This window comes from Gopherus flavomarginatus, chromosome 15 (genome assembly GCF_025201925.1).
Source record: "Gopherus flavomarginatus isolate rGopFla2 chromosome 15, rGopFla2.mat.asm, whole genome shotgun sequence".
NCBI classification, from domain to species: Eukaryota; Metazoa; Chordata; order Testudines; family Testudinidae; genus Gopherus; species Gopherus flavomarginatus.
In genome coordinates this window covers 17,811,252-17,834,704 of record NC_066631.1, presented here as the reverse complement: position 1 = coordinate 17,834,704, position 23,453 = coordinate 17,811,252, and the positions used below count along the sequence as shown (strand labels likewise).

At 42.7% G+C, this 23,453-nt stretch overlaps 1 protein-coding gene across 2 annotated transcripts; it reads right to left on the bottom strand.

Moving 5' to 3' along the window:
* Positions 1 to 493: 493 nt before the first annotated feature.
* Positions 494 to 20,284, bottom strand: PGAM5 (PGAM family member 5, mitochondrial serine/threonine protein phosphatase). 2 transcript variants are annotated; one of them, XM_050924110.1, is made up of 6 exons: positions 20,011 to 20,284; positions 6,589 to 6,767; positions 4,830 to 4,955; positions 3,319 to 3,407; positions 2,626 to 2,759; positions 494 to 889 (listed from the first exon to the last, which is right to left on the bottom strand). In XM_050924110.1, exons 1-6 carry the CDS (start codon positions 20,250 to 20,252, stop codon positions 739 to 741), a joined length of 921 nt encoding a protein of 306 aa, XP_050780067.1. In that variant the 5' UTR covers positions 20,253 to 20,284; the 3' UTR covers positions 494 to 738. The 2 variants fall into 2 exon arrangements, with proteins under 2 accessions (XP_050780067.1, XP_050780068.1); XM_050924111.1 differs by having other exon boundaries at positions 2,626 to 2,756.
* Positions 20,285 to 23,453: the final 3,169 nt, after the last annotated feature.

Here is a 23,453-nt window from a genome sequence, read left to right as displayed (position 1 = left end):
TACTTTGACACTCCAACCCTGAGTGCTAACTCCCTATTTGATAAGCTTAGTCCAGGGCAATGTGAAACTCAATGGAGGCAGACTGCTTGTTTGTTCTCAAAGCTTACCTGCATAAGACAAGCACTATCTACTGCAGAGCCCTCTACTAACTGACCAGTCTGTCACTGCCACAAGCCCCATTCAGGCATAAGGACAAGGACGTATTATAAAACTGGCTTACCATTTACTTTCCTTCTGGAGCAAGATGTGTGAGAGATACTGTTGCTAGGAGTATTTTTCAGAATAGGGGAATGAACTTCTAAAGCAGGGAGCATTAAACTTAACACCAGAGCTGTATACTTCTCTCCTCATTTTAGTATGCCTGCTAAACACACACGTACGTAACTTCAACCAGGAAAAGCACTAGTATCATACCCCTCTATAGCATAGGAATCAGTTCACCAAAAGCTCAACAAGGAAGAGTAATTTTCACTTTACAAGCAAGTGGTGCTTTCAAATATCCTTTCATCAGTCTTTTTGTACTCCACATCTCAGAGCAGGGAGGTGCTACTCTTCATTGTATGAAGTGATTAAGTAAAGTCCATAGAACGCTGAAGAAATGCAAATTCATCTTTTTTGGACTGAAAAGCAGATGAGAGGCTTAAAGTACAATTTTAAAACAGCATTAAATAGAAATTTAGTGGTACAGTAGTTGGATGTACTAGTGCAGAGAGACCAGAAACAACTCCCAGGTGGCCATCAGGTGCGTGTGATTTTATCTGGAGGCATGAATCCTGTGTCTCCAAGTGTTCTAAGTGCCACTCTGCCACTAGGACGGATCACCAAGTGGGTTATACTGCCATTATTAAGGGACATCCGAAGCCAGCCTTCCGGAGGGAACTGTAATGCTCTATTTAAAAAAACAAAAACAATTAGTGTATGGTTTAATCTACAAGCATATATGAAGATTAGCATGCATCTGACAGCACTCTTGTCTATCATTTCTTCTATCTATCTATGAGAGAATCACCACTGTGAAGCTGTACACCGGTGGTTCCCAAATTGGGGGCCATGAGCTGTCAGTATCCAGCATTTTAGTAGTGCTAAATATTAGATAAAAGTATTTTTAATTTATAAGGGAGGTCTCAATCAGAGGCTTGCTGGGTGAAAGGAGTCGTCAATACGAAAGTTTGAGAATCACTGCTGTACACCAAGCAGCTCACATGCAGAATCTCTGCCTATTGCTATCTTTGAAGCATTGATACTGTGCAGTCACAGCTATAAATTCAAAGTTAACAGGAAAGCATACATGGCTTTGTTAATCAGTGGCCACTCCAGCAGGCTTTTATAAGAGTGCAACAGATGGGGATGATTAATGTAGATAGGATTAGTTCAAATGGACATGGAAAGCTTTAAAAAACCTGTTGTCAGGAGCACTTTGAGTAACCTAATAAAACAAGATGACAGCTGCCCTAGATTCAAGACCAAGGAGCCAGTAGAGAAGTTTTCAACTTTGGTTACAATCTTTGAAGTGAAAGATAGTTAACAAGCAGCTGATGCTCAGGGAGGAAATGACAAACTATATCATGCACTTGATGTAGAGGCTGTTGTCTAGCAGTCCGTTCCCAGCTCAAATAGGACAGGTTGTCCCCAAAATTACTAACTGAACATGGCAGCAGTATTGGAATACTATGCCAGAGTAAGACTATAGCTTTGACTGCTGCAGGCCAAACCATTAGTGGCCACAAACATCAAGACCAATAAAAAGTATTTTATATTGTGTCTTCCCAAAGCGTGCAAAAATGTTTTGCAGCAGAAGTCAAACTAATCTTAAACTACATTTAGAGGTGGGGAAAGCAGGGAGGGAATGAAGTGAAGGGAAGCCACAGCATAATTTAAGCAGAGTCCTCATCTGTGGAGAGTTGGTAGGTAGAGAAGGCCAGAGCTTGTAGAGAAAACTGGTAGCCCGGTACAGAGTGGTGGGTAAAGACCTAAAACTATCCCTCCCCAGTTCCTGAGCCACCTTGATGCCCTAGCAGTAAGATTCCCCCTTACCCCTACCCCCACATTAAAATACTTTAGGAAAATAAATTTATTTAGGTGCAGGAATCCTGAACTGCTGACACAAAGGTGCTAGTTCTATTTTAAGGCAATATGAACCACTGGATATGCATGTAATCAAGGCTGAGTCCAACTGAAAGCCACCTCAAAATACATGCATGAAGTTAAACTTTCTATTACTCTACAAACATTCTGTATTCAAGTTTCTCTTGACAGCAGTCCATGCTTGAGTTGTGCCAAAAATCAGAGTAGCCTAGGAGAGTGTTAATGATCTGATGTTAATATAAAACCTAGAAAATGAGTCCCAATTCTCAGTAATCTGTACTAGTCTCTCATTTTTACTTCAGAATTAATTCAGTGTGGATGCTGAAAATTATTTTAAAATCCCTTTTTCATATCTGTAGATTAATCTTCTGATTAATCACAGCTGCTCAGAGAACCAGGCACTCATCCCCTCCACTCACTTCAAATCTGTTAACCAATTTCCTAGCTGTAATGGACTAGAGACAGTGCAATGCACTAACCCAATTTAAAAAGGGTTGACATTTAAACATGCAGATGGGTATTTGGTCCCTTATAAATTACCTGCAAACTATGTAGCGGATCACGTTGGCATGGCAAACAAAAATCTCATAGCTGTCCTCTTCCTGCTTTGCATCAGCCCTATGAATATAATTTCGGAAAGCAGCCTCAATACGAGCCCCATCTTCATAATACTGCTGATGACAACAGAGTTTGTAATTAGACACTGAAACAGATCAAACCAGCCCAAGAAGCTACCTGCACCTTCAAAAGGGGGTGCTGCTTTAGGCTACGGCCACACTACAGCTTAAGTTGACATAAATTATGTTGCTCTTGGGTATGAATTAGTCACCCGCCTGACCGGCATAATTTATGCCAACATAAGCACTGGTGTGGACAGCGCTATGTCAGCAGTAGAGCTCCCACAGACATAGCTACTGTCACTCACAGGCTGAAGTAGAGCAGCTATAATAGAGACCTTTCTGGCTGTAAACTCTCTAGTGTAGCCATAGCTTTAGACAGTTCTAACTTCTTTAGGGAAAAAATCCTCAAACTTGGCCAACTGGTGAACAGAACACTGCCAGATTACTAAGGGGAATTTAAAGTTATGAGCAAATATTTTAAAACATAGGATAGGTAAAAGGTATGGAGTCATCCGAGGCCTAGGATATACAGCCTGCAAACAAACAATAAGATGTACAGTTGATTAAAGGAAGTGTGGAATATGCAGATTATATATTAAAAATATAAACTTACTACAGCTTCTGGTTTCCAGTGAGATACTGGAGGGACTGGTTCTATAGGTGCTCCCTCCCTTAGTAGGTCAGTACTAATTTTTTTGACCCCTGGAAATGAAGTGCACATTCAGAAAGTGAAGTAAAAGCCACTTTTTAGGCCAGTTCACAAACAGGCCCACATAATTTCAGTCAGTAAGAAAGCCCTTTTACATTTATTGCAAGCTGCGCATTTATTCATATTCTGTATATTCAAAGAAACTTTCAGGTTACAGCAAAAAAATTAAGTCCAAACATTACGGTCTTCATGACTTCCCATCAGGGACTGCAACTGAGGCGCTCCAAACCTAACATGCTCAGTTACCTATGGAGCCAAGTTCATCCTTGTTGACACCAATGAATTTGATCCAGGAACACCTCCATATAGGCTTGCACACTAATGCATTTTGAAGAGCTGCCTTTATTATTTTGTGAATCTGAAACCTTGTATATATATGGCAGTTTAGAAAAATATTATTTTAGTATAATCTTGGATATTTGTCTACCAACTGAGACATGAATTCTTGCAGCCCTCAGACAATTAAGGATCAGGTCAACAAAGATTAGCCTACGTGTGGAAAACCACCCATCTTAATGCATACAGTTAAAAAGTGTACCTCCCTTAGTCTGAAGGGAAGTCTTTGTTTTGCTTAGAGCATGCGTTTCATTTTATTAGACCTGCATTCAAGGATTGCTATAACATTAGTTTTAAGTCCATTCCTCTTCCCTTCTCCCTCTTTTGAATGAGCCATGCCTATCAGTCAGTGTTCCAAGATGGACCTACTTGATCTTACACAGATACTTGTAAAACCAATAAGGTGTGTCTGGTTTTGTCTGTGATCACCGCGGGGTTTTTTTGTTCACACATTTCAATGTGAGGCATTAGAATTAATCTGGACTCTCTTGCCACTAACCTAACCCAAAGGTTAGGACCAAGTATCCTCACCACCGTCTACAGGCAGGAGTGAAACCACACCTCAGAACAGCTGCTATCTTTATCCATCACCCTTTCAGTATGCCACCTCTGCACACAGTGGCATTCAGTACACACTTTCCATAAAAGAGTGGCTAACCCAGTCACAACACTGTCCTGTATTCATTCCACCATGCTCTTGTAGAAATTATAGTTAGCATTCACTCCCTTTCAGCAGAGTTGCGCTCCTAGGCACAGGTCTGTGGCAGTAAGCATTCTTGGTTACAAGCTAACTATTCCAGCTTTTCCTCCTAAGCATTCTGAAAGTACAAAGAGCAAACTGCCAAGGTCTCCTACACAGTAAACATTCATGTATCGACTACTCAGAGGGGTCAGCTCAAATCTTTAAATTGCAGCTTCATTTCTACTTCATCTTTATGAGTATTTCATTTTTAAATTTAAAAAGTTAATTTACAAAGTGTACATTGGTCTAGGAAATGGCTACACTTCAACTGAATACATGTCAAAAGGTGCAAAAGAAGGAATCATAAGACAGCATTATGCTATTAAACCCCACTTACCTGGAAGATGCTTGCTGATGATGTCGGTTGTTTCTGTTGCTCTGGTCATAGAGGAGTGGATAATTGTATCAAATTTCAACCCCAAACTTGCCAGCCTGCGCCCAGTCAGCTCTGCCTGCTCACGACCTTAACAGTGAGATTAGCTATATAATAAATTGCTGATATTTTGCTCTTTATATTTAACAAATATTAGCTCATCATCCTTCTATGTCAGCCCCAAGAGTAAGTAATGCATCCTTCCTTCCAGCAGACAATGCTTTTAGCAGTGTCACCACCAAGAGACCAGACTCGCTAGCTGCCAAGTTCCAATTCACGTTTCACAGGCTGAAAGGGATTTCTGTTGGTTAGGCCAGATCCAGTTCTTTTAGTTTCTGAGTCTCCACTTCAATGGGAAGCACTGAAGAGAGGACCTCACCCATTAGCAAGGTCCTTGCTTCTTAAATCCCACAAGTTGAACCACTTCCTCACTGGGCCCATGCAAATAGCTGTTACTGTAGCTAGGTGTTCAATTTGCCAGTCACTTTCTACCACCCCTACATTCTAGGAGTGCAGAAGAAGGAGTGTGTGCACATCTGGTAGTCCTGCTAGAAACAAAGGCTGCAGATGTTTTAGCCTGGAAGGAAACATGCATTAGCCACTAATTGAGCTTCCTCAGATAAGATGTTAGTTGTAAGATTAAGATAAGTTTTTACCTAGTATCCCAAAGTACTTAAAATCTTAATTAAGCATAGATGGATAGAAGGGTAGATGGCTGAAAGAGACATACGGCTAGACAATTGCAAAGTCAAGAATATAAGCCAGGACTCTAACTACTGTTATTGTCTCATCAGTTGTGTATTTAATATATTCACACTTTTAATCAAATTTGCTTTTGAGCATGCAAATTAAAACTCAAAGCATTCACATTAACATCTGGCACCATGTTTTCAGCACCTGAAACAGCATCACACGTAGAAAATTATTGCCCTTTCAGGAAAAAAGGGTATAAAAACCACCAAAGATGTTTACCACTCCTTTTTTAATTAAACAGCTACAGAATTCTAGTCAGTGCTACTTACAGTTTCTGATATCCAGACATATGCATTATCCAAGTACAGATTAATTTAGGTATCAGTATACAAATAGAGTATTAGTTCTCATCTCAACAAATAGGGGTTTATTAATGTAATTCCCAGCAGCCTCATTAGAGATAAGGGTGAAGCAAGGAGCATATATAATGATTCTCTAACTAACCACTCCAACTGAAAAGACACACTCAGGAAAGCCAGAGAAAAAAATCTAGTTACCAGCTACATGAAATGCCATTTAGTTATTTTCATCACCATAGTCAACAGGTGTGGCTTTCATAAGAAAATCCCACATAGAAACCTTTTCCCAAGACTTTATGATCCAGAATAGTCATCCTGAGTCTTGAATTTAGCTCAAAATTTCAGCCAAGGGAAATTTTAAAAAAACCTGCTGTGAAAGTTTAGCTCAAAGTCTCAAAGGAATCCAGTATGAAGTTTTGGAAACATGATTACTGCACAGGAGGAGGCATGTTTGGTATATGCATAAACATGCATTTTATTTATAGGATCATAGGGGAGAAGACAAGCTTATTTTTGCCTATATATGTTCAAAGGATCCAAAATCCTAAGTAGGAAGTTGGCAATAGGATCCAGAGCAGAACTGGTTGCTTTAACATATGAGATTAGTGACAGACAAAGAATCTCTTTTTCTATGAAGCTGCACAATTGAGTAGGGTCCTAGTTGCACATACCCAGTTGGGTCAGAATTCTGTCTTTATCAATCCGACCATCCACGTTGTACTGAGAATGGCGGATAAGGAATATGTGTCTGGTAGCTTTTGCTTTGCAGTGATCTAGGCGGGAAGCAAGCTCTTCTTCCCCAGTCTCTTCATTTTTCTTTTTCCGGTTGATAAGAGCCAATGGTTCACGTCTAAAAATATTAAAATAAGTCATTTTTATATGTGGCAGAATGGTAGGGGGAAAATGTTACGAACAGGGACACCTGTCTCAACTGATTTCAGTATTTGGAGGATTTAAAGATTTTTTTCCCCCAATTATGTTAGCAAACGTTTTATCAAACATTTTAACTCTTCTCTTAAAATACATCAAAAAACCATATACAACACAGAGTTTTACATCCAATCTAGCTGACGCCAAGCTAGCACCACCCTCCTACTTTAGACTCATGCTATTAGTCAGAACATAGTATGGTTGTAATTTAGTTCTCAGGGGAAAAAAATCCCTATAAACACTGGTAAGGGATTCAGCCATACTTTGACAGACTATTACTCCTGAGGGGATTCTGCGCAAAAAAATTAAAAATTCTGCACACAATATTTTAAAATTCTGCAAGTTTTATTTGTCAATAAATAAATACAGAAGCTCCAGCATGGCAGTGGGGAGCACTGGCCACTGGTTGTACGAAGGTGGGAGATCACCCTGCAGCTCCCCAACCCCTGGGACACGGATTCAGTGGTAAGGCTGCACCTGACCCTGACACAGCACAAGGCCTGGGCCTGCCCCAGAATCACCTTGGGGCCCAGCCCCTCTGTGCCAGACACACCAGGTGTGGGGCAGGCAAGTTTAATCATGCAGGATCCATGTGTGGAGGGGCTCAGTGTGGGTGGATCCAGGTGCGGGGTGAGAGGATTCTGTGTGGGACAATCTGGGTGCAGGCAACTCAGTGTGGGGTCTAGGTGTGGGGGATCTGGATGCATAGAGGATTTCTGGGGGGGTTCCAGGTGCAGAGGCAATGGGACTGCAGGGGCTTCCAGGTGAAGGTGGTTGGGGCTAAGGGGAAGGGTCTGGATGTGGGTGGGGGTCTCAGCGGGGGTCTGGATGCTGGGGAAATGGGGCTTGGTAGAGTGGGTATCTGGGTGCAGCTAGTTGGGAGTCAGTGACATGGGGGTCTGGATGTGGAGGCTCATAGTGGTGCAGGGGGTGCGGGGTAGGGCATCAGGATGAGAGTTTGATTGAAGAGAGCTCAGTGGGGGGGTGGTCTGGGTGCAGGGGTTGAGGTTCAGTGCAGTGGGGTTTAGGTATGGAGGGCTAAGGGAGTTCTGGATGTACCAGGTGAGGCTTCACAGGGGTATCTGGGTCAGAGAGATCCAGATGCACAGGGGTGGGTGGATGGGGGAGCAGCTCCCTGGACAGTGGCCCCTCCCCACACAGCTGAAGAGTGATGGAGGCAGAAAGCAGGGGAGGATGCTGAGCTTTCTGCAGCTAGGAAGAGGTTTCTGTGGGTGGGTCTGACACAGCCCCAGCTACTCCTTTCCTGCCTCCAGCTCGGCCAGGACTAGCAGCTGATCCAGGCTCAGGGTAGGAGCACTGGCTGGGGTGTCCCCAGCCCTGAGGTGATTTAACACTCTGCTGGCTGCCTCATGTGCCTGAAACGATGTACCTCCGCTGCTAGGCAGTGGTGTGTGACTGCTCTTGCAGCTTCCCTTTACTTCCCTGTCAGAAAGTCATTTTTCTGCGGGGAAGCAAAGAAATTTGTGGGGGGCATGAATTCTGTGCGCACACAGTGGTGCAGAATTCCCCCAGGAGTACTTTATGGCCTATATTAAAGTACATCCAAGTTACATTCCATTAGTCTGGAGGACAGGAGCACAAGTGAGAGCATCTTTGAAACATCTGATTATTAATTTTACTCTTGCCTATTGAGTAGTTACCCTTGGGTTTCCATTGGAGTGTGAATGTCAATTTAGATGGTATTTTATGCTTAGAGAAAAAGAAATCTGAATAGAAGATTCAACAAAATCCTAATTTTCCCTGTCCAATCTTGCAACACCCTATTCCCTACTTGATTTTTAAATTCATTAGTTAGTAGCAGGTCTCCCACTGTTGTATTGTCCGACTACTTAGTGAACTAAAACCATGAACAGTAGGTATGGTGGAGCAACACATTCAGAAACAGGACTCACAGACTGAATCAATTAACTAGGTAAACTCAAACAATGTTAGTTCCAGACAGCATAACATCAATTTTTGCCTTACATTTGATTAACACAGATCTACATTTCTAGAAGAAAAAGCCCTGCTTGTTTATTTAGCTTCTGGCCAGTGAAGCAGGATTGCTAAGAATATGCTGGTTCATAGCAACCTGTATCAGGAAAACAAAATGAAATCCTGTGTTTGTACAGAGATTTAATTCTTTGTTATTGTTTGCTAGAAGCATTGGCGAAGGGACACTATATATTTTTACCTTTTCTTTGATATGCTACTGTACTAATTTTAGAAATAATTAGACATGGCTTGAAGTACTATTCGGATATACTGGAAATTCAGAGTTGAGCGTACACTAACCCACTTCTTACTAGTGCAACACACTGGATGTCACTGCAGTACTTACATATGCAAGAACCACCACTGATTGAATCCCCCTGCATAAACCAGTTACAAAGTTGCAGGTAGAGCCTGCAGTGGGACTGGGATCTTGTAGGACCTGCTGCCATAATAGTGACAGTGGTTAAAATGTACTTTGATGCGTGCAGGATTGGGTGGTCAAAAAAATCCCAACAAAACAGACAGACTCTGGTAATTTGCAGAAAAACATTTTTTTAAAAGGTTTTAAAACAAATTTAAGCAACAGAAAGAAGGATTTGAGGTCTGTCGAAGGAGTTAAAGTATTTTTTACATGGTTTAAGCAAGTTTTTTTTATTCTTTTAGTGGTAAAAATTGTGTCTGAATTCTATTTATATATAGACTATATTAACTGACGGTTTCGGGTTTAGCAGCATGGGGGAATCTCTGTTGTAGGATTTGCAGGGGGAGCAGGATAAAAATGTAAGAAACAATGCATGAGTGGGTGGCTATAAAACTGAGTATTGTGAGATGGGACAGGAGCGGGATTAAAAAAAAATAGTCCCACGTGGGGCTCTATGGGCAGGCAAAAATAGTTCTTATGAACCCTTGTATATAGCATTACAGGAAAATCTTTAGAGAACAGATATAGTCTCAACCCTGAATTTTCTTACTGTCCTATTTTTAGGTCGTCTGTATCTTGACCACGTTCTGGAAAGAATATTTACAGAAATATGCTAACATGGTTTCACATTTCAGCATTGGCAGAATCATTAAGCTATTCCTCGAAGGTCCAATACTCCTGTGGATCTGTAAAGATGCAGAAGTGGCAAATAAACTTGGGCATTTGCATCACCTATATGCTATAACTGCATTAGCATTGTGTGTGCTTAGCTATGCGCTATAATAGTATCTGTTTAGCCAATCTATGTTCATTAGTTTAATATTATTCACATAATAAGAAGCATATCTACCTGTTATAGATATCAGCTACCCAAGAAAGCCGTTCCTGCACAAGTACTAGAAGAGTTATCAACTCTGCATCTTGTTAATTTATAGGAAGGAGGGGCTGTTTGTGCAAATTTAGCACTCGTTGAAGATGACAAAGATGTGCTGAGATCTAGACAGCTTCCCTCAAAACCTTACCAAAGTGCTTCAACCTTGAACCTGGACAAACCACCTTTAAGAGTGAAAGGGAAGTTCAGTCATCGTGGTCCAGTCAGTCCTTTGTTTCTCTGCAGAGACTACCTACAAATCTATTGTCCAAACAGCCTCAACAATGCAGAGGTGGCTTTTACTGATGTGAACTAGACCAAAACAAAATTCAGATATAGGGAGGCAGGAGGAACAGGCTGAAAGATACTCCATTTTACAATTACTTCAGCAATCTCCAATTTACTTGTTTCCAGCAGAAAACAATATGAGCGGAGAAGACAGCTTCGTGCTTTCAGTTTACTAGATCAACCCCCAGGCCCTTCCTACAACACCTATTTTTAACTTAATTTTAGTGCATCTATTTATCCTCTAGTTAGATCCCTCTCCCCCACCACACAGCTACTTCAAGCCTCCTCTTTCATTCTCTCACACTGCACAAAGAAACCCTCCTGCAGCTCATACAGATTAGCCCTATTGCTATCCTGCTGCCAATACCAACATTGCACTCTACCACCATAAACCCAGCCCAAATCTTCCACAAAGTAGTCCTCATGGTCCTGTTTCTCCACCAGACACACAGTAGTCCTCTCCATCTCATACAAATCCTTTTACTGCTACTTCTTATCTCGACACACACAAAGTAATCTTCCTCCTCCTGATCCCACAGCACACAGATCAATTTCTTCAGTGCATTACATATTTTGCTTCTTCAGTTAACACACATCTAGTCCACTAGTACATGGACTCTGGCTGAATAAATTTAGTCTGGTCACAGAGAGTTGCTGCTTAACTGAACTGGCTGTGATTTTTATAGTCGACAGCCCCTACGAGTAGCTTTAATAACATTTGATCAATATTTTGATTTGATAAACATACTGCTCTACTAAATAAAGAATGAGACTCATATGTTTTTAAAAGCTGAAAGATTTCTCAGGTTGTTTCCTCTTCTCCAACTGTAAGGCATTAGAAGAAACATGCCCCATAATGAAGATTCATGTCTATAATATACTTTACAGGACTACTTTTGTTCTACTAGTGGACTGTCTTATAAAAGATGCATGGGTAAGACAACTCTGCAAGGACGGTTGTCAAAAATTCTAACAGATTTAGAAAGCTGATCCTTCTGAGGAAGAAATCAGTGTAGTGAGAAATACACAAATTAAAAACCCAGGACAACTCTGATATATAACCATAAAGCAATTTATGTCTCAGGGAGCAACAGAAATATCAGTAATTTTAAGAACAAATCCTAACTAGATAGTCTAGCTCAACATTACCTTCTTACTAAATCAATCTTTAGGTTTTAATGCATAGGAAACTTTTAAAACTACTCCCAGAAGTTTGCATCTTGATTGGGTTCCTTTATGAACTTACATTTTTTCCTTCAGAGGCCTAAAGACCAACAAATTTAAATCTGAAACAGGGCCATTCTCTTCTAAAAGTCTTCTAAATCTGACTGGACAGGTTTTTTTTTTCTAGCAGGCATAAGTAACAGTGCTCAGGGTTTCAATTCCAGCCTGATTAAGTGACATGCTCCTGTTTCAAAGACAGTTGTCTTTTCACCCCTCCGCCTACACAGGTCTAGATATCATCAGGATAGATAAAAATCAATGATTTTTAATTGGATTTTTTTATTTAAGTCAGATTTTTTGATAAAATGCCTTTTGAGGAAAGAAACCTATCTAAAGATAGGTTTTAATTAAGATACATTATAGCTCAAAGATATCTTAGGGAACAGGGATTATAAATTCTAATTCTATATATTTATGTAATGCTTAAGTTTTTAAATGAGTTCCAATAGTTAATGGATTAGGGATCCAATCTTATGGGGTTCCAGGTGCTTGTGCATAGATTTAGGTTAATCTTTCTATCTACTCAATGGGACTCAGTGCTCAGTCTAGAAGATACCATCAGAGATGCTTAATTTTGCAGTTCTCAAATTCTGGATTTGTGTCTCCATAGATAACATGCTTGTTAACAGCAAAAAGGTTTTTAAAATCAATAAATAATATATAGAGGTGAGAAATAACAGACCTCAACCCTATTGTCCCTCTACAAATTTGTTTACATAGAGTCAATCACTTAAGCCCTATCTAAAAGTGCAAACTTTCAAAAACATCAATGAATAGAAGACTGTTGGGTGCGGAACAGATCTGGACAAGGAGAAGAAGTCTACAGATAAATGTGAGAAGGGAGGGACAGGCAGTAGAAACAAAAATGAAACTGTTTGAGCAGCATATTCCAGAAGTCTTGAGGTCTTTCTGAATGTAGCCTTCATTGATTTGGGAATAAGAACAATTTAAGAAATACATGTTTGCTGATGATGTTTTAAAGAAAGTCACATCAGTGAACTGGTGGAAGAAGTCACTTAAGCCCTTGGATTCAGAGACTGTTGAAGTGATAATCTCATTTTTAACAGCAGTAGCTTCTTCTGCAGGTGTAGAAAGAATATTTTCTTCCTTTGGACTAAGTCATTCCAAATTGAGAAATTGTTTGGGACCTGAAAAAGCAGGAAAGCTTGTTTTTCTTTTCCAGATTATGAACAAACAGGAAAATGACGCTGAAGATGACTGAGTTAGCTGCAGAAGCCAATATTTTAAGTTTCTCATGTTGGCCTGGCTGACATAGTCAATTTAATTTTTGTTTTTTAAAACAAAAAAAATTCATTTAGCTATTTTAGTTTGAAACACTTTTAACAAAAACAAACCTGATTTTAAAAAGCTTGAATGTTTAACTAAATTCAAAAATTCATATGCTTGTTTTGTTAAAATATTTTGTTTGCTGTTGAAGAAAAAAATCCAGAATACATAATGTTGTTGTTTTAGTTATATAAAACAATTTAAATGTCTGGTGATGTTCTCCTCCCAATACAGCATGGCAAGAAAATCCTCCAATTATTAATGGTTAACCTGTTGAATTGGAGATAGTTCACCTCCCAATGACTTCATAAATATTTGCTTCAGTTACCTTTGGTAATTTAAATAACCAAACAAGCATTCATTTTCTAATATAGCTGTAAAATTAATCTGAAAAGTCTTCTAAATAAATCACTTTAAAAATGTATAGTGTGTACCTTCTAAAAATGAAATTACATCTATCTCTGAGTTATGAAGAATATGTATTAAGGTCATACTAGCCAACAAGAATGCACTTTTATGTAAAAATCCATGATTAAATTGAGTCTTCCTGACTAGTGATTTAAATCATGATATTTAAAACTGGACATAATTGAGACCAATTAGCTATTCTCACTGCTCTTGCATGTTGCATCTTTAAAGAGGAGAATTCCTGATGATTTACTTATTAATAAGTTATTCTTAGGAGACAAAGAAAGATTTTGAGTCCTCACTAAGACGACTTCAAGTCACATAGTGCCGTAAAGCACTGCCTTTAAGAAGCTGAATCAAAGTAACTGGAAACAATTTGAAGGATGACAATTCTGAAATAAGATTTTTCCTTAGATTTTTTTCCACACAGATTTCTAGTTCTCATTTTCCATTAAATAGCAGCTCCCTCAGGTAACAAAAGTAACATTCTATATGGAGTAGAGATAAGGCCAGTCTTATTTCTTATTTTAATTAGACACTTTAGTTCTCAGGCCTGGTCTACACTACACGTTTAAACCGATTTTAGCAGCGGTACCCGTCCACACAACGAGGCCCTTTATATCGATAAATGGCTCTTTAAATCAGTTTCTGTACTCCTCCTCAACGAGAGAAGTAGCGCTAAAATCAGTATTACCATATCAGATTAGGGTTAGTGTGGCCGCAAATCGACAGTATTGGCCTCCGGGTGGTATCCCACAGTGCTCCACTGTGACCGCTCTGGACAGCAATCTGAACTCAGATGCAGTGGCCAGGTAGACAGGAAAAGCCCCGGGAACATTTGAATTTCATTTCCTGTTTGTCCAGAGTGGAGCTCTGATCAGCACGGGTGGTGATGCAGTCCCAAATCCAAAAAGAGCTCCAGCATGGACTGTACGGGAGATACTGGATCTGATCACTGTATGGGGAGACAAATCAGTTCTATCAGAGCTCCGTTACAGAAGACGAAATGCCAAAGCATTTGAAAAAAATCTCCAGGCTATGATACAGTCTCCACAGCACAGTGCTGCGTGACATGCGCAATGGAAAGCCAAAGAATCAAATGGACGCTCATGGAGGGGGTACCGAGTACTCCAGCTATCCCACAGTCCCTGCAGTCTCCGAAAATCATTTGCATTCTTGGCTGAGCTCCCAGAGCCTGTAGGGTCAAACACATTGTCCAGGGTCTATCTCATCAATTTACCACCCCTCCCCCTCCATGATAGAAAAGGGGGAAAAATCGTTTCTTGACTTTTTTATATGTCACCCTATGTATACTGCATGCTGCTGGTAGACACGGTGCTGCAGCAGTAAACAGTAGCATCCTCTCTCCTCCCCTCCCTGGTGGCAGACGGTACAGTGCAGTAGGACCGATAGCCGTCCTGGTCATGAGCCCGTGAGTGCTCCTGGCTGGCCTCAGGTGAGGCCGGCTGGGGGCACCTGGGTAAAAATAGGAATGATTCCCGGTCACTCCCAGTAGATGGTACAGAATGGCTGGTAACCGTCCTCATCATAGCAACTGGGGGCTGAGCTCCATCAGCCCCCTCCCTTTCATGTGTAAAGAAAAGATTCTGTACTGCCTGGACTATCATAGCAGCAGGATGCTGGGCTCCTCTCCCCCGCACTGTTTAATATCCTGCCTGGACTATCATAGCAGCTGGAGGCTGCCTCCCTCTCATTTTCTCACTAACAAGTCAGTGTTTCTTATTCTTGCATTCTTTATTACTTCATGACACAAATGGGGGGGGACACTGCCACGGTAGCCCAGGAAGGTTTGGGGAGGAGGGAAGCAATGGGTGGGGTTGTTGCAGGGACACCCCCTACAATGGCATGCAGCTCATCATTTCTGCGGGATCTGACACGGAGCGTCTGTGCTCTCTGATACACTGGTTCTCTAGTACACTTGCCCCATATTCTAGGCAGGACTATTTTTAGATACCATAAAGGAGGGATTGACTTGGGGAGTCATTCCCATTTTTGTCTTTGCGCCCCCGGCCAACCTCAGCCAGGAGCACCCATGACAGCAGCAGACAGTACAGAACGACTGATAACTGTCTCTGCTGTCATGCAAAGGCAAATGAATGCTGCTGTGTAGCGCTGCAGTATCGCCTCTGTCAGCAGCATCCAGTAAACATACAGTGACAGTTAAAAAAAGCTGAACGGGCTCCATGGTTGCCGTGCTATGGCATCTGCCAGGGCAATCCAGGGAAAAAGGGCGCAAAATGATTGTCTGCCGTTGCTTTCCCGGAGGAAGGAATGACTGATGACATTTACCCAGAACCACTCGCGACAATTATTTTTGCCCCATCAGGCACTGGGATCTCAACCCAGAATTCCAAGGGGCGGGGGAGACTGCGGGAACTATGGGATAGCTACGGAATAGCTACCCACAGTGCAATGCTCCAGAAATCGACACTAGCCTCGGACCATGGACGCACACCACCAAATTAATGGGCTTAGTGTGGTCGCGTGCACTTGACTTTATACAATCTGTTTTACAAAACCGGTTTATGTAAAATCGGAATAATCCCGTAGTGTAGATGTACCCTCAGAGAACCAGATTTAAACCAAAGTAATAGTCCATGCTTAGTGTGATAGTGTGTTTTCCAACTTTCACATAAAAGTTTATTGGAGTTAATTTGCATTAGTTCTTACATAGTCTGCAGTTTCTAGCTTCAGAAAAAGTGGCAATTATGTTTCTGCTATTCCCCACAACAGATCTCCTAATTCATGCATGTGATAATGAGCAATCAAATTTGCAAAAGTAAACTTTTCCAAGAAGCACTGACCAATTGTGCATTATGTTTAGCAACCTTAACTATAGGTTACGGTCAGTTCTGCCTGTAATTAATTTCATGAATACACTTTTTGGACAGCTATAGTAAAAGGCTGCACTACCAGTTAGAGTCACAGATTGACATCTAGTTTGACCTGTATATCACAGGCCACCGCCACCCAGCACTAAACTCAACAATTGAAGTTAGGCCAAAGTACTCCAGTCAACAGGAAACTAGACTATTATGTGCCACAAGCAGAGATAGGCAGGACCAAAGTGCACCAGTGCCTAAAGCCCACTCAACGGTAGGGAAATGACTGAGATACTCCCAGATAATCCTGGCAAGTAACCTGCACCCACACACTGCGGAGGAAGCCAAAAACAAAACAAAAAAACAAGGTCACTGCCAACTTGACCTGAGAGAAATACCTTCCTGACCTCACATAAGGAAATCAATTAAACTCTGAGCACATGAGAAAAAAACAGCCAGCCAAGCACCTGAGAGAGAGAGAATGCTCATTGTGACCTGAGAGCTCTGGCCTTCTCCATCCAGTGTCCCGTCTCTGGTCATAGCTATCCGTGATCTTCAGAGGAAGGATATTTAAAAAAAAAAACAGAATGGACTGATATGGGGAAAAAAAATCCCTTCATGACTCTTGCATGTGGCCAGCTGAAACTTGAAGCATGAGCTTTTAGGAACATAAAGCAAACCGCAAATGAGAAGCAGGGTTGCTGAGCCCAGCCCCTATCACAGGGGCAGGCAACATATGACATGCGTGCCGAAGGCGGCACGTGAGCTGATTTTCAGTGGCACTCACACTGCCCGGGTCCTCGCCACCAGTCCAGGGGCTCTGCACTTTAATTTAATTTTAAATGAAGCTTCTTAAACATTTTAAAAACCTTATTTACTTTACATACAACAATAGTTTAGTTATATATTATAGACTTATAGAAAGAGACCTTCTAAAACGTTAAAATCAGTACTTGGTCCTGCTAGTGAAGGCAGGGGGCTGGACTTGATAACCAAGGTCCCTTCCAGTTCTAGGAGATACGATATCTCCACTAATTTATCTTTTTTTTTTTTTATTTGTGGTTATTACAACTTCTGCAAGGGCCTACCCATTTAGAAACAGATTTTAAGTCCCACAATTACCAATTTTCTAATTGTTCTCCAAAAGAGTTTGCTTTTGGAGCATAGTTCACCATTGTACTCTAATTTTGGTTACTATTCATATAGGCTAGATTCAAGTTAGCAATCCGAGTAACCATTTGTAGCTGCTTTGTGGTCTGTGTCAAGTGGTTTGGTATGGTGTCAACTAAAGTCCTCATAGTAAATTGTCCTCATGACAAAAAGTTCACAACTGGCCCTTATGATGAAGGTCTGAATACAGCAACCAAGAATGGATTTGTAATAAATTGATCTACCTTTCCCTCTGGCAAGTAGGCCTCCATGTCAGGGAGATGGCATATTAATGGGCATATTAAGTTTGATTTCAGTGTGCTACAGTTGTTACACTGCTAGTGAAAGGAGCAAGGTTGACTGAAGTACTAGAAATAAACTTCAGGTGCACAGAGAAGTAAATATGGGTAATAATTATTTGGATTCTTCAGCACAGGAATTCTATAAATAGTTAGATATGCCATTTGGACACGGACATACACACATACACAAACTAAAAATAACTATTTAAAAATGCATTATTGCTTTGAGATTTTTAAATTACATCTATCTAGCACAATCTTTAGGCACATTAGACTGTATAATGCCTCATATTTTGATTCTAAAACATTATATAATCAAAACAGCCTGCTACGATTTTAGTTTGGATTTAGTGTTATTAAACTGGAGTCTGGCATACAAATCTCTCTGGGGAGATAATTCCACCAGACAGGAGCTCAATGAGCTAAAGCTTGATACTTATATTTGCCCATTTTAACTGTAAAGTAATTATAATAAACAATTCAGATGGTTGGTCATTAGCTGAATATAGTCAGTCCCATAGAGAGTGCAGGCAAATTAAGTTTATTAGAATTAAAGAAAAAAATCTAAATCTGATCTGGCGTTCCAGAGATTAACCAAACCGTATGTTTGATATCTGCATAGTCAGAAGTTTGCTATCCACAAAAGCACCCTGATAGATTCAGTCCTATACAAACTAAGCTTTTTTTGACACAAGATATTAAGATAATTTTTAAACAAAATGGTTACCATAATAAAAACTGAATAATCCAAACAGGTTAATTATTGCAATTTCTGATACTGCATACACTTGGACTTCACAGTGTCCCCATTCCAAAGAATTAGCATGATACACTTACTGAGCCAAAAAGGAGAAATGACGTGTGTATGTCTATACACAAGTCACATAGACACAGGAAGGGATAGCTCAGTGGTTTGAGCATTGGCCTACTAAACCCAGGGTTGTGAGCTCAATCCTTAAGGTAGCCATTTAAGGATCTGGGGCAAAATCAGTACTTGGTCCTGCTAGTGAAGGCAGGGGGCTGGACTCAATGACCTTTCGGGGTCCCTTCCAGCTATATCTCCCTATATTATAGCACAGAGAAGACTATGAATTGCATAAAATTAAAAATGCAGAAGGTATTCCTACAGAATATTTAGACCCTATAAAGACACCAATTACTTCCTACCATTATTAACCTCAGTATTTTCATTTCATTTCAGTTCGGATAATTCTACCCTCCTACAAGTTCCTCTTAAAATTTCAATAACCTGAATTCATTTCCTGTTTTAAGTTGTTGCATAGTTCAGTGTTGTTAAGAGCTATTTGTTGCCACATTCCACCCCAAAGGAAGTTATACCTCAATGGCAGCTGAGCAGACCCCTCTGTATAGTTTGTGGAGTACTTTGGGATCAAAAAGTCTCGATATTGGTTATTCATTTCTCCTCCCACTCTGTTGTGAAGTTGGTTATATATCACATTCTCTTAAAACGCCCCCCAGTAGACCTATAGTTACCTTCATCTCACAGGGGCCTTCAGTAATTTCACTTTCATTATTGTAATGAAGTTATATAAGGGAGGGGAAACCTCAAACAGAGGGTGTAGATAGCAGTGTTGAAAGATTTATCATATGTAATTATGACTTTTGTGTGCTATTTTTCTGTGTGTTAGTCTTTTAGGTGTGGTGGTGCTGGTGGAGAGGTAACGTGCTGTTTATGTGCACCTCGATACTCCAGGAGTGGCTGCATTTCCAGGGTACTTATGTAATTTAATTATGAAGCAATTTGGAAAGGCAGGCCAGCTCCCATAAGCTTTTATCCAGAATCCCCAAACACTGTACAAAAGAGGGGGCAAATACTCCTCTTTTCAGACTGGGAAACTGAAGTACAGAGAAAGTAAGTGACTTGCCCACAGCAAATCAGTGGCTGGACCAGGAACAGAACCCAGGAGACTCCCGACTCCCTGTCATTTTCTCTCCCCATTAACAAAACCACTAGAGGCATGGCACGCACGTCCCCGCAGCACAAGAGCCCATCTGGGGCCAGGCAGGGCCGCCCAGAGGATTCAGGGGGACTGGGGCAAAGCAATTTTGGGGGCCCCTTTCATTAAAAAAAGTTGCAATATTGTAGAACACTATAATCTTGTGGGGGCCCCTGGGGGGCCCGGGACAAACTGCCTCTCCTCCCCCTCTGGGCGGCCCTGGGGCCAGATAGCCCCCCTCCTGGGCCAATCCCCCTGCAGGGAGCGGGAAGGACCCTGGGCTCCCCCATGTGCACCCTAGAGGGGAGGACTAAGGGACTCCAGCGCCCCCGGCGTAGCCCAGCGGCTGCTCGCTCATTGCCAGCGGGGGGACCCCTGCCCCGGCCCCACCCGCGGGCGGACGCGGCTCGCTCCTACCTGTCCCAGTTGCTGTCCCAGTAGCCGCCCCCGCCGGCGGGTCGCTCTACCCAGCCCGGCGCCGCGGGGCAGGAGCCGGGGGGCGGCAGCAGCAGCAGCCCGGGGGCTGCTCCCGCCGACCGGGTCTCGGCGTCTCCCCCGGCGCCATGGGCCGGCTGCTTGCCCACGCCCACGGCCGAGAAGAGCACGGAGCCGCCGGCCAGCCCGCAGGCGGCCAGCGCCAGCGCCCGGCGCAGCGACATGGCCACGGCAGAGCCGGCGAGCCCGCGCGGAGCCTTAGCGGGAGCGGAGGAGCCGGCCCTTCCCGCCCCCTCACAGCTCCGCCCTGGACGGGGCGCGGCGCGGGACAAGCTTCCTCCGCGCAGCGCACTCCCCGCTGGCCTGGGAGGGGAAGAAAGGGGAGGAGGATCAGAGGGGGGAAGGAGGGAGAAGCAGGGCCGCCAGGGGGCAAGTGGGGCAATTTACCCCAGCCCCCTCCCGAGATAGAATATTCTATAGTCTTGCAACATTTTTTAGTGAAGGAGCCCCCGAAATTGCTTTGCCACAGGCCCCATGAATCCTCTGGGTGGCCCTGGGGAGAAAGGGAGAGGAGGATGGGGGAGAGAAAGAGGGAAGAGGATCAGAGGGAAAAGGAGGAAGGGAAAAGATTGAAGCAAGCATGGCAAGAGGGGTGGGGAGAGTGTCCCCAGACCATGTTCTCAATTATGAGTTTGTATTGGAATTGCACCCAATAGCCCAGTCATAGTTCAGGACCTCACTGTGCTAGGTGCTGTACAAACAGAAGGAAAAGACAACCATTGACCTATATTGCTCTGTTCTTTTCTTCCCACGTGGCTGGCCCCACGTTCAGAGCTGATCCCTGACCCCAGTCCTTTCCTGTGGTGCACCCCTCCCTGACATGAAGGACGTTGGTGGTGTCTCTCAGACCGTTAAGCAATATGAACTGTATTTACATGCACAGCGGCAGCATATCCCACCCCAAGCATGCTGCACAAGCCATTATGAACAGTGACCAGAGTATCATGAAACAGTGGCAATTAAGGAAAATAAACCAAATAGATTCTAATGGGCACTTGAGTTGCACTGAGTCAGTAGGATTGCTGACAAGATTAGGCCCTCAGTTGTGTTGCATTGTTATTTGTCCCCGGACATTAAAAACAGGCCTTGATCCTGCACAGGTAGTTCCCTGTGCCCATACTGAGCACCACTGAAGCCAATGAGACTCCACCTAGGTGCAGAGGGTTACCTGCACTGAGATCATTGCAGAAACAAAGCCCTAATGTGAGTGGCTCGGCTAAATTCAGTCCCAGTGTAAAAACAGGCACCAACCAGTTGATCTCAACGGATTTGAGCTAGCTTACACTGCAGTGGAGTGGATTTGTTGCTTAAGAGCTACAAAGGAAGTGGGTTTAAATAAACCAAGTGTAACCCTTCTGCCCCTCTGAGTTGGTAGCAACAAGGGCCGGGTTCAGTATCCAGGGGTTCCGTTTCAGTAACACAATGCATGACCGGCTCGAGCCCCCACCCAGTGACCTGGGACACTCACATACCACACCCCCCTGGGCGCCTCTAGGAGGCAATACTTCTGCTCTCGCAAGCACGGAGTCTGAGTGTAGCAAAATCTTTTTAATAAAGGAAGGAATCAGTGCAGCATCCCATTGGAGAAACAACACAAACAGGGTTATAATACAAACCATAAACAAAAACCCACCTCCAAGTACGTTTGGCACTGTCCTTTTTCCCCTTAGGGTTTTAAGTCCAATCACCCCAAAGTCCAACAACCCAAAAGTCTCTGGTCAATGCCACCCCAGAGTTCGAGAGTTTATCCGTAGAGGTCCCTCCCCCCAGCCTGGGTAGAAAGGGGCACCTTACGTGGTCCAGGGCCAACTGCCCTGCCTCTCCATGGGTTCTGCTTCTGCCTTCTCCACGAACTGCTCCACTTTACCAGCTGCTCCACTCTGCTCCTCCAGCCGTCCTCAGAAACTGCTCCGCTCCACCAGCTGCTCTGCTCCATGAGCTGCTCTGCAAACTGCTCGGCTCCGCTCACTCTGTGGGCCGCTCCACCCGTCCCACAGATACTCCGCTCTGCCAGCCGCTCTGCTGCCACCAGCTGTCCCATGATCCGCTCCAGCCGTCCCCGCAACTGCTCCACTCCGCCAGCTGCTCTGTTCCACAGTATAACTTCAGGCTCCCCCACTAGTTAGCACAGTACTCAGTGCTCTCAGCTCAGTTATTTCAGCTCTTTAGTGATTTCAACTCTTAGTGATTTCAGCTCTTAGTGGGGGAGCCCCAGTGCTAGTGCACCATTAGCCCAAAGTGAGTTCAGCTCAGTAACCTGTATTTAGATTCTTGAGGGAATAAAAAAAATCAACTCTGACATTCCACAGTGGAGAGAGGAGGGGGTGGAACTGGTGCTTCTGGCTCCACAAGGAGACTGTACCACCAGGCACAGATACCTGTCCCCAGCCTCTCTCAATTCACTGGGTTTTGGAACCCATGTCCCTTGTCTAGCAAGTACCACCCAACTGAGGGTGAGTCATTTGTCACCAAGCAGTCCCACAGCTCGGCAGTCTGGGATAGGGTAGGCGTGCCTATGCAAATACACTTTCTGAAATTCTTTCCACCAGATGTCAGGGTAGAGCTTATCCTGACTCTGCTTACACAAGTGATTCAGATACATTGAAAAAAAACAAAAACTTGTAGAGTTGAACATAAATTGTCTTGCACAAATAACTGGCCAGTTCTTACCTCTCTTAGTTTCCTAACCAGCTGTTCAGCTATCAAGCACTCATTCCTCTGTTGCTTATTAACAGTGCACTCCTTTCCAAAACAAATTGTGCTCCATGATTATCTAATAAATATTAACGGAGCCCTAGTACAAGTTCTTTTCCTTGAAACAGGGTCCTTGTTTAGTTCTGTCAGTATTAGTGTGCTCTGCCATAGGACAGCCAAATGGAAATTAACAACGTACATGTTGATATTGATGCAATCCTTTGTCCTATATCACAATACTGCATACCCAGAATTCAGGTATATTCTTTTCCTACCACTGTTCCTCAGAACACATACCTTGAGAATGGCAAAAACACCCAAGTAGGACTGTTGGACTGGAAGTCATGCGATAACAATTTAAGGGTGTTTGCATAAGGTTACATCTAAATACTTTGTTAAAGTACACAACTGTTTAAACCTAGGTGCATTTTAAACTTTGAAACCACAGAACACGGAGGCTGATAGTGCATTTGATAACCCACATAGAAGATAGCCTAGATATGAGACGTGCATAACTTTAACGTATCTAAACAGGTCTCTACACTGATTTCTTAGAAGAATTAAATTCTGTCTTGGTTTATTTTCTGCAATGAGAAATTTTAATGCCATGTTATATTTTCAAGCAAACCTCTGAGCAGATCAGCTATAAACTATAAAGATCAAATATAAGT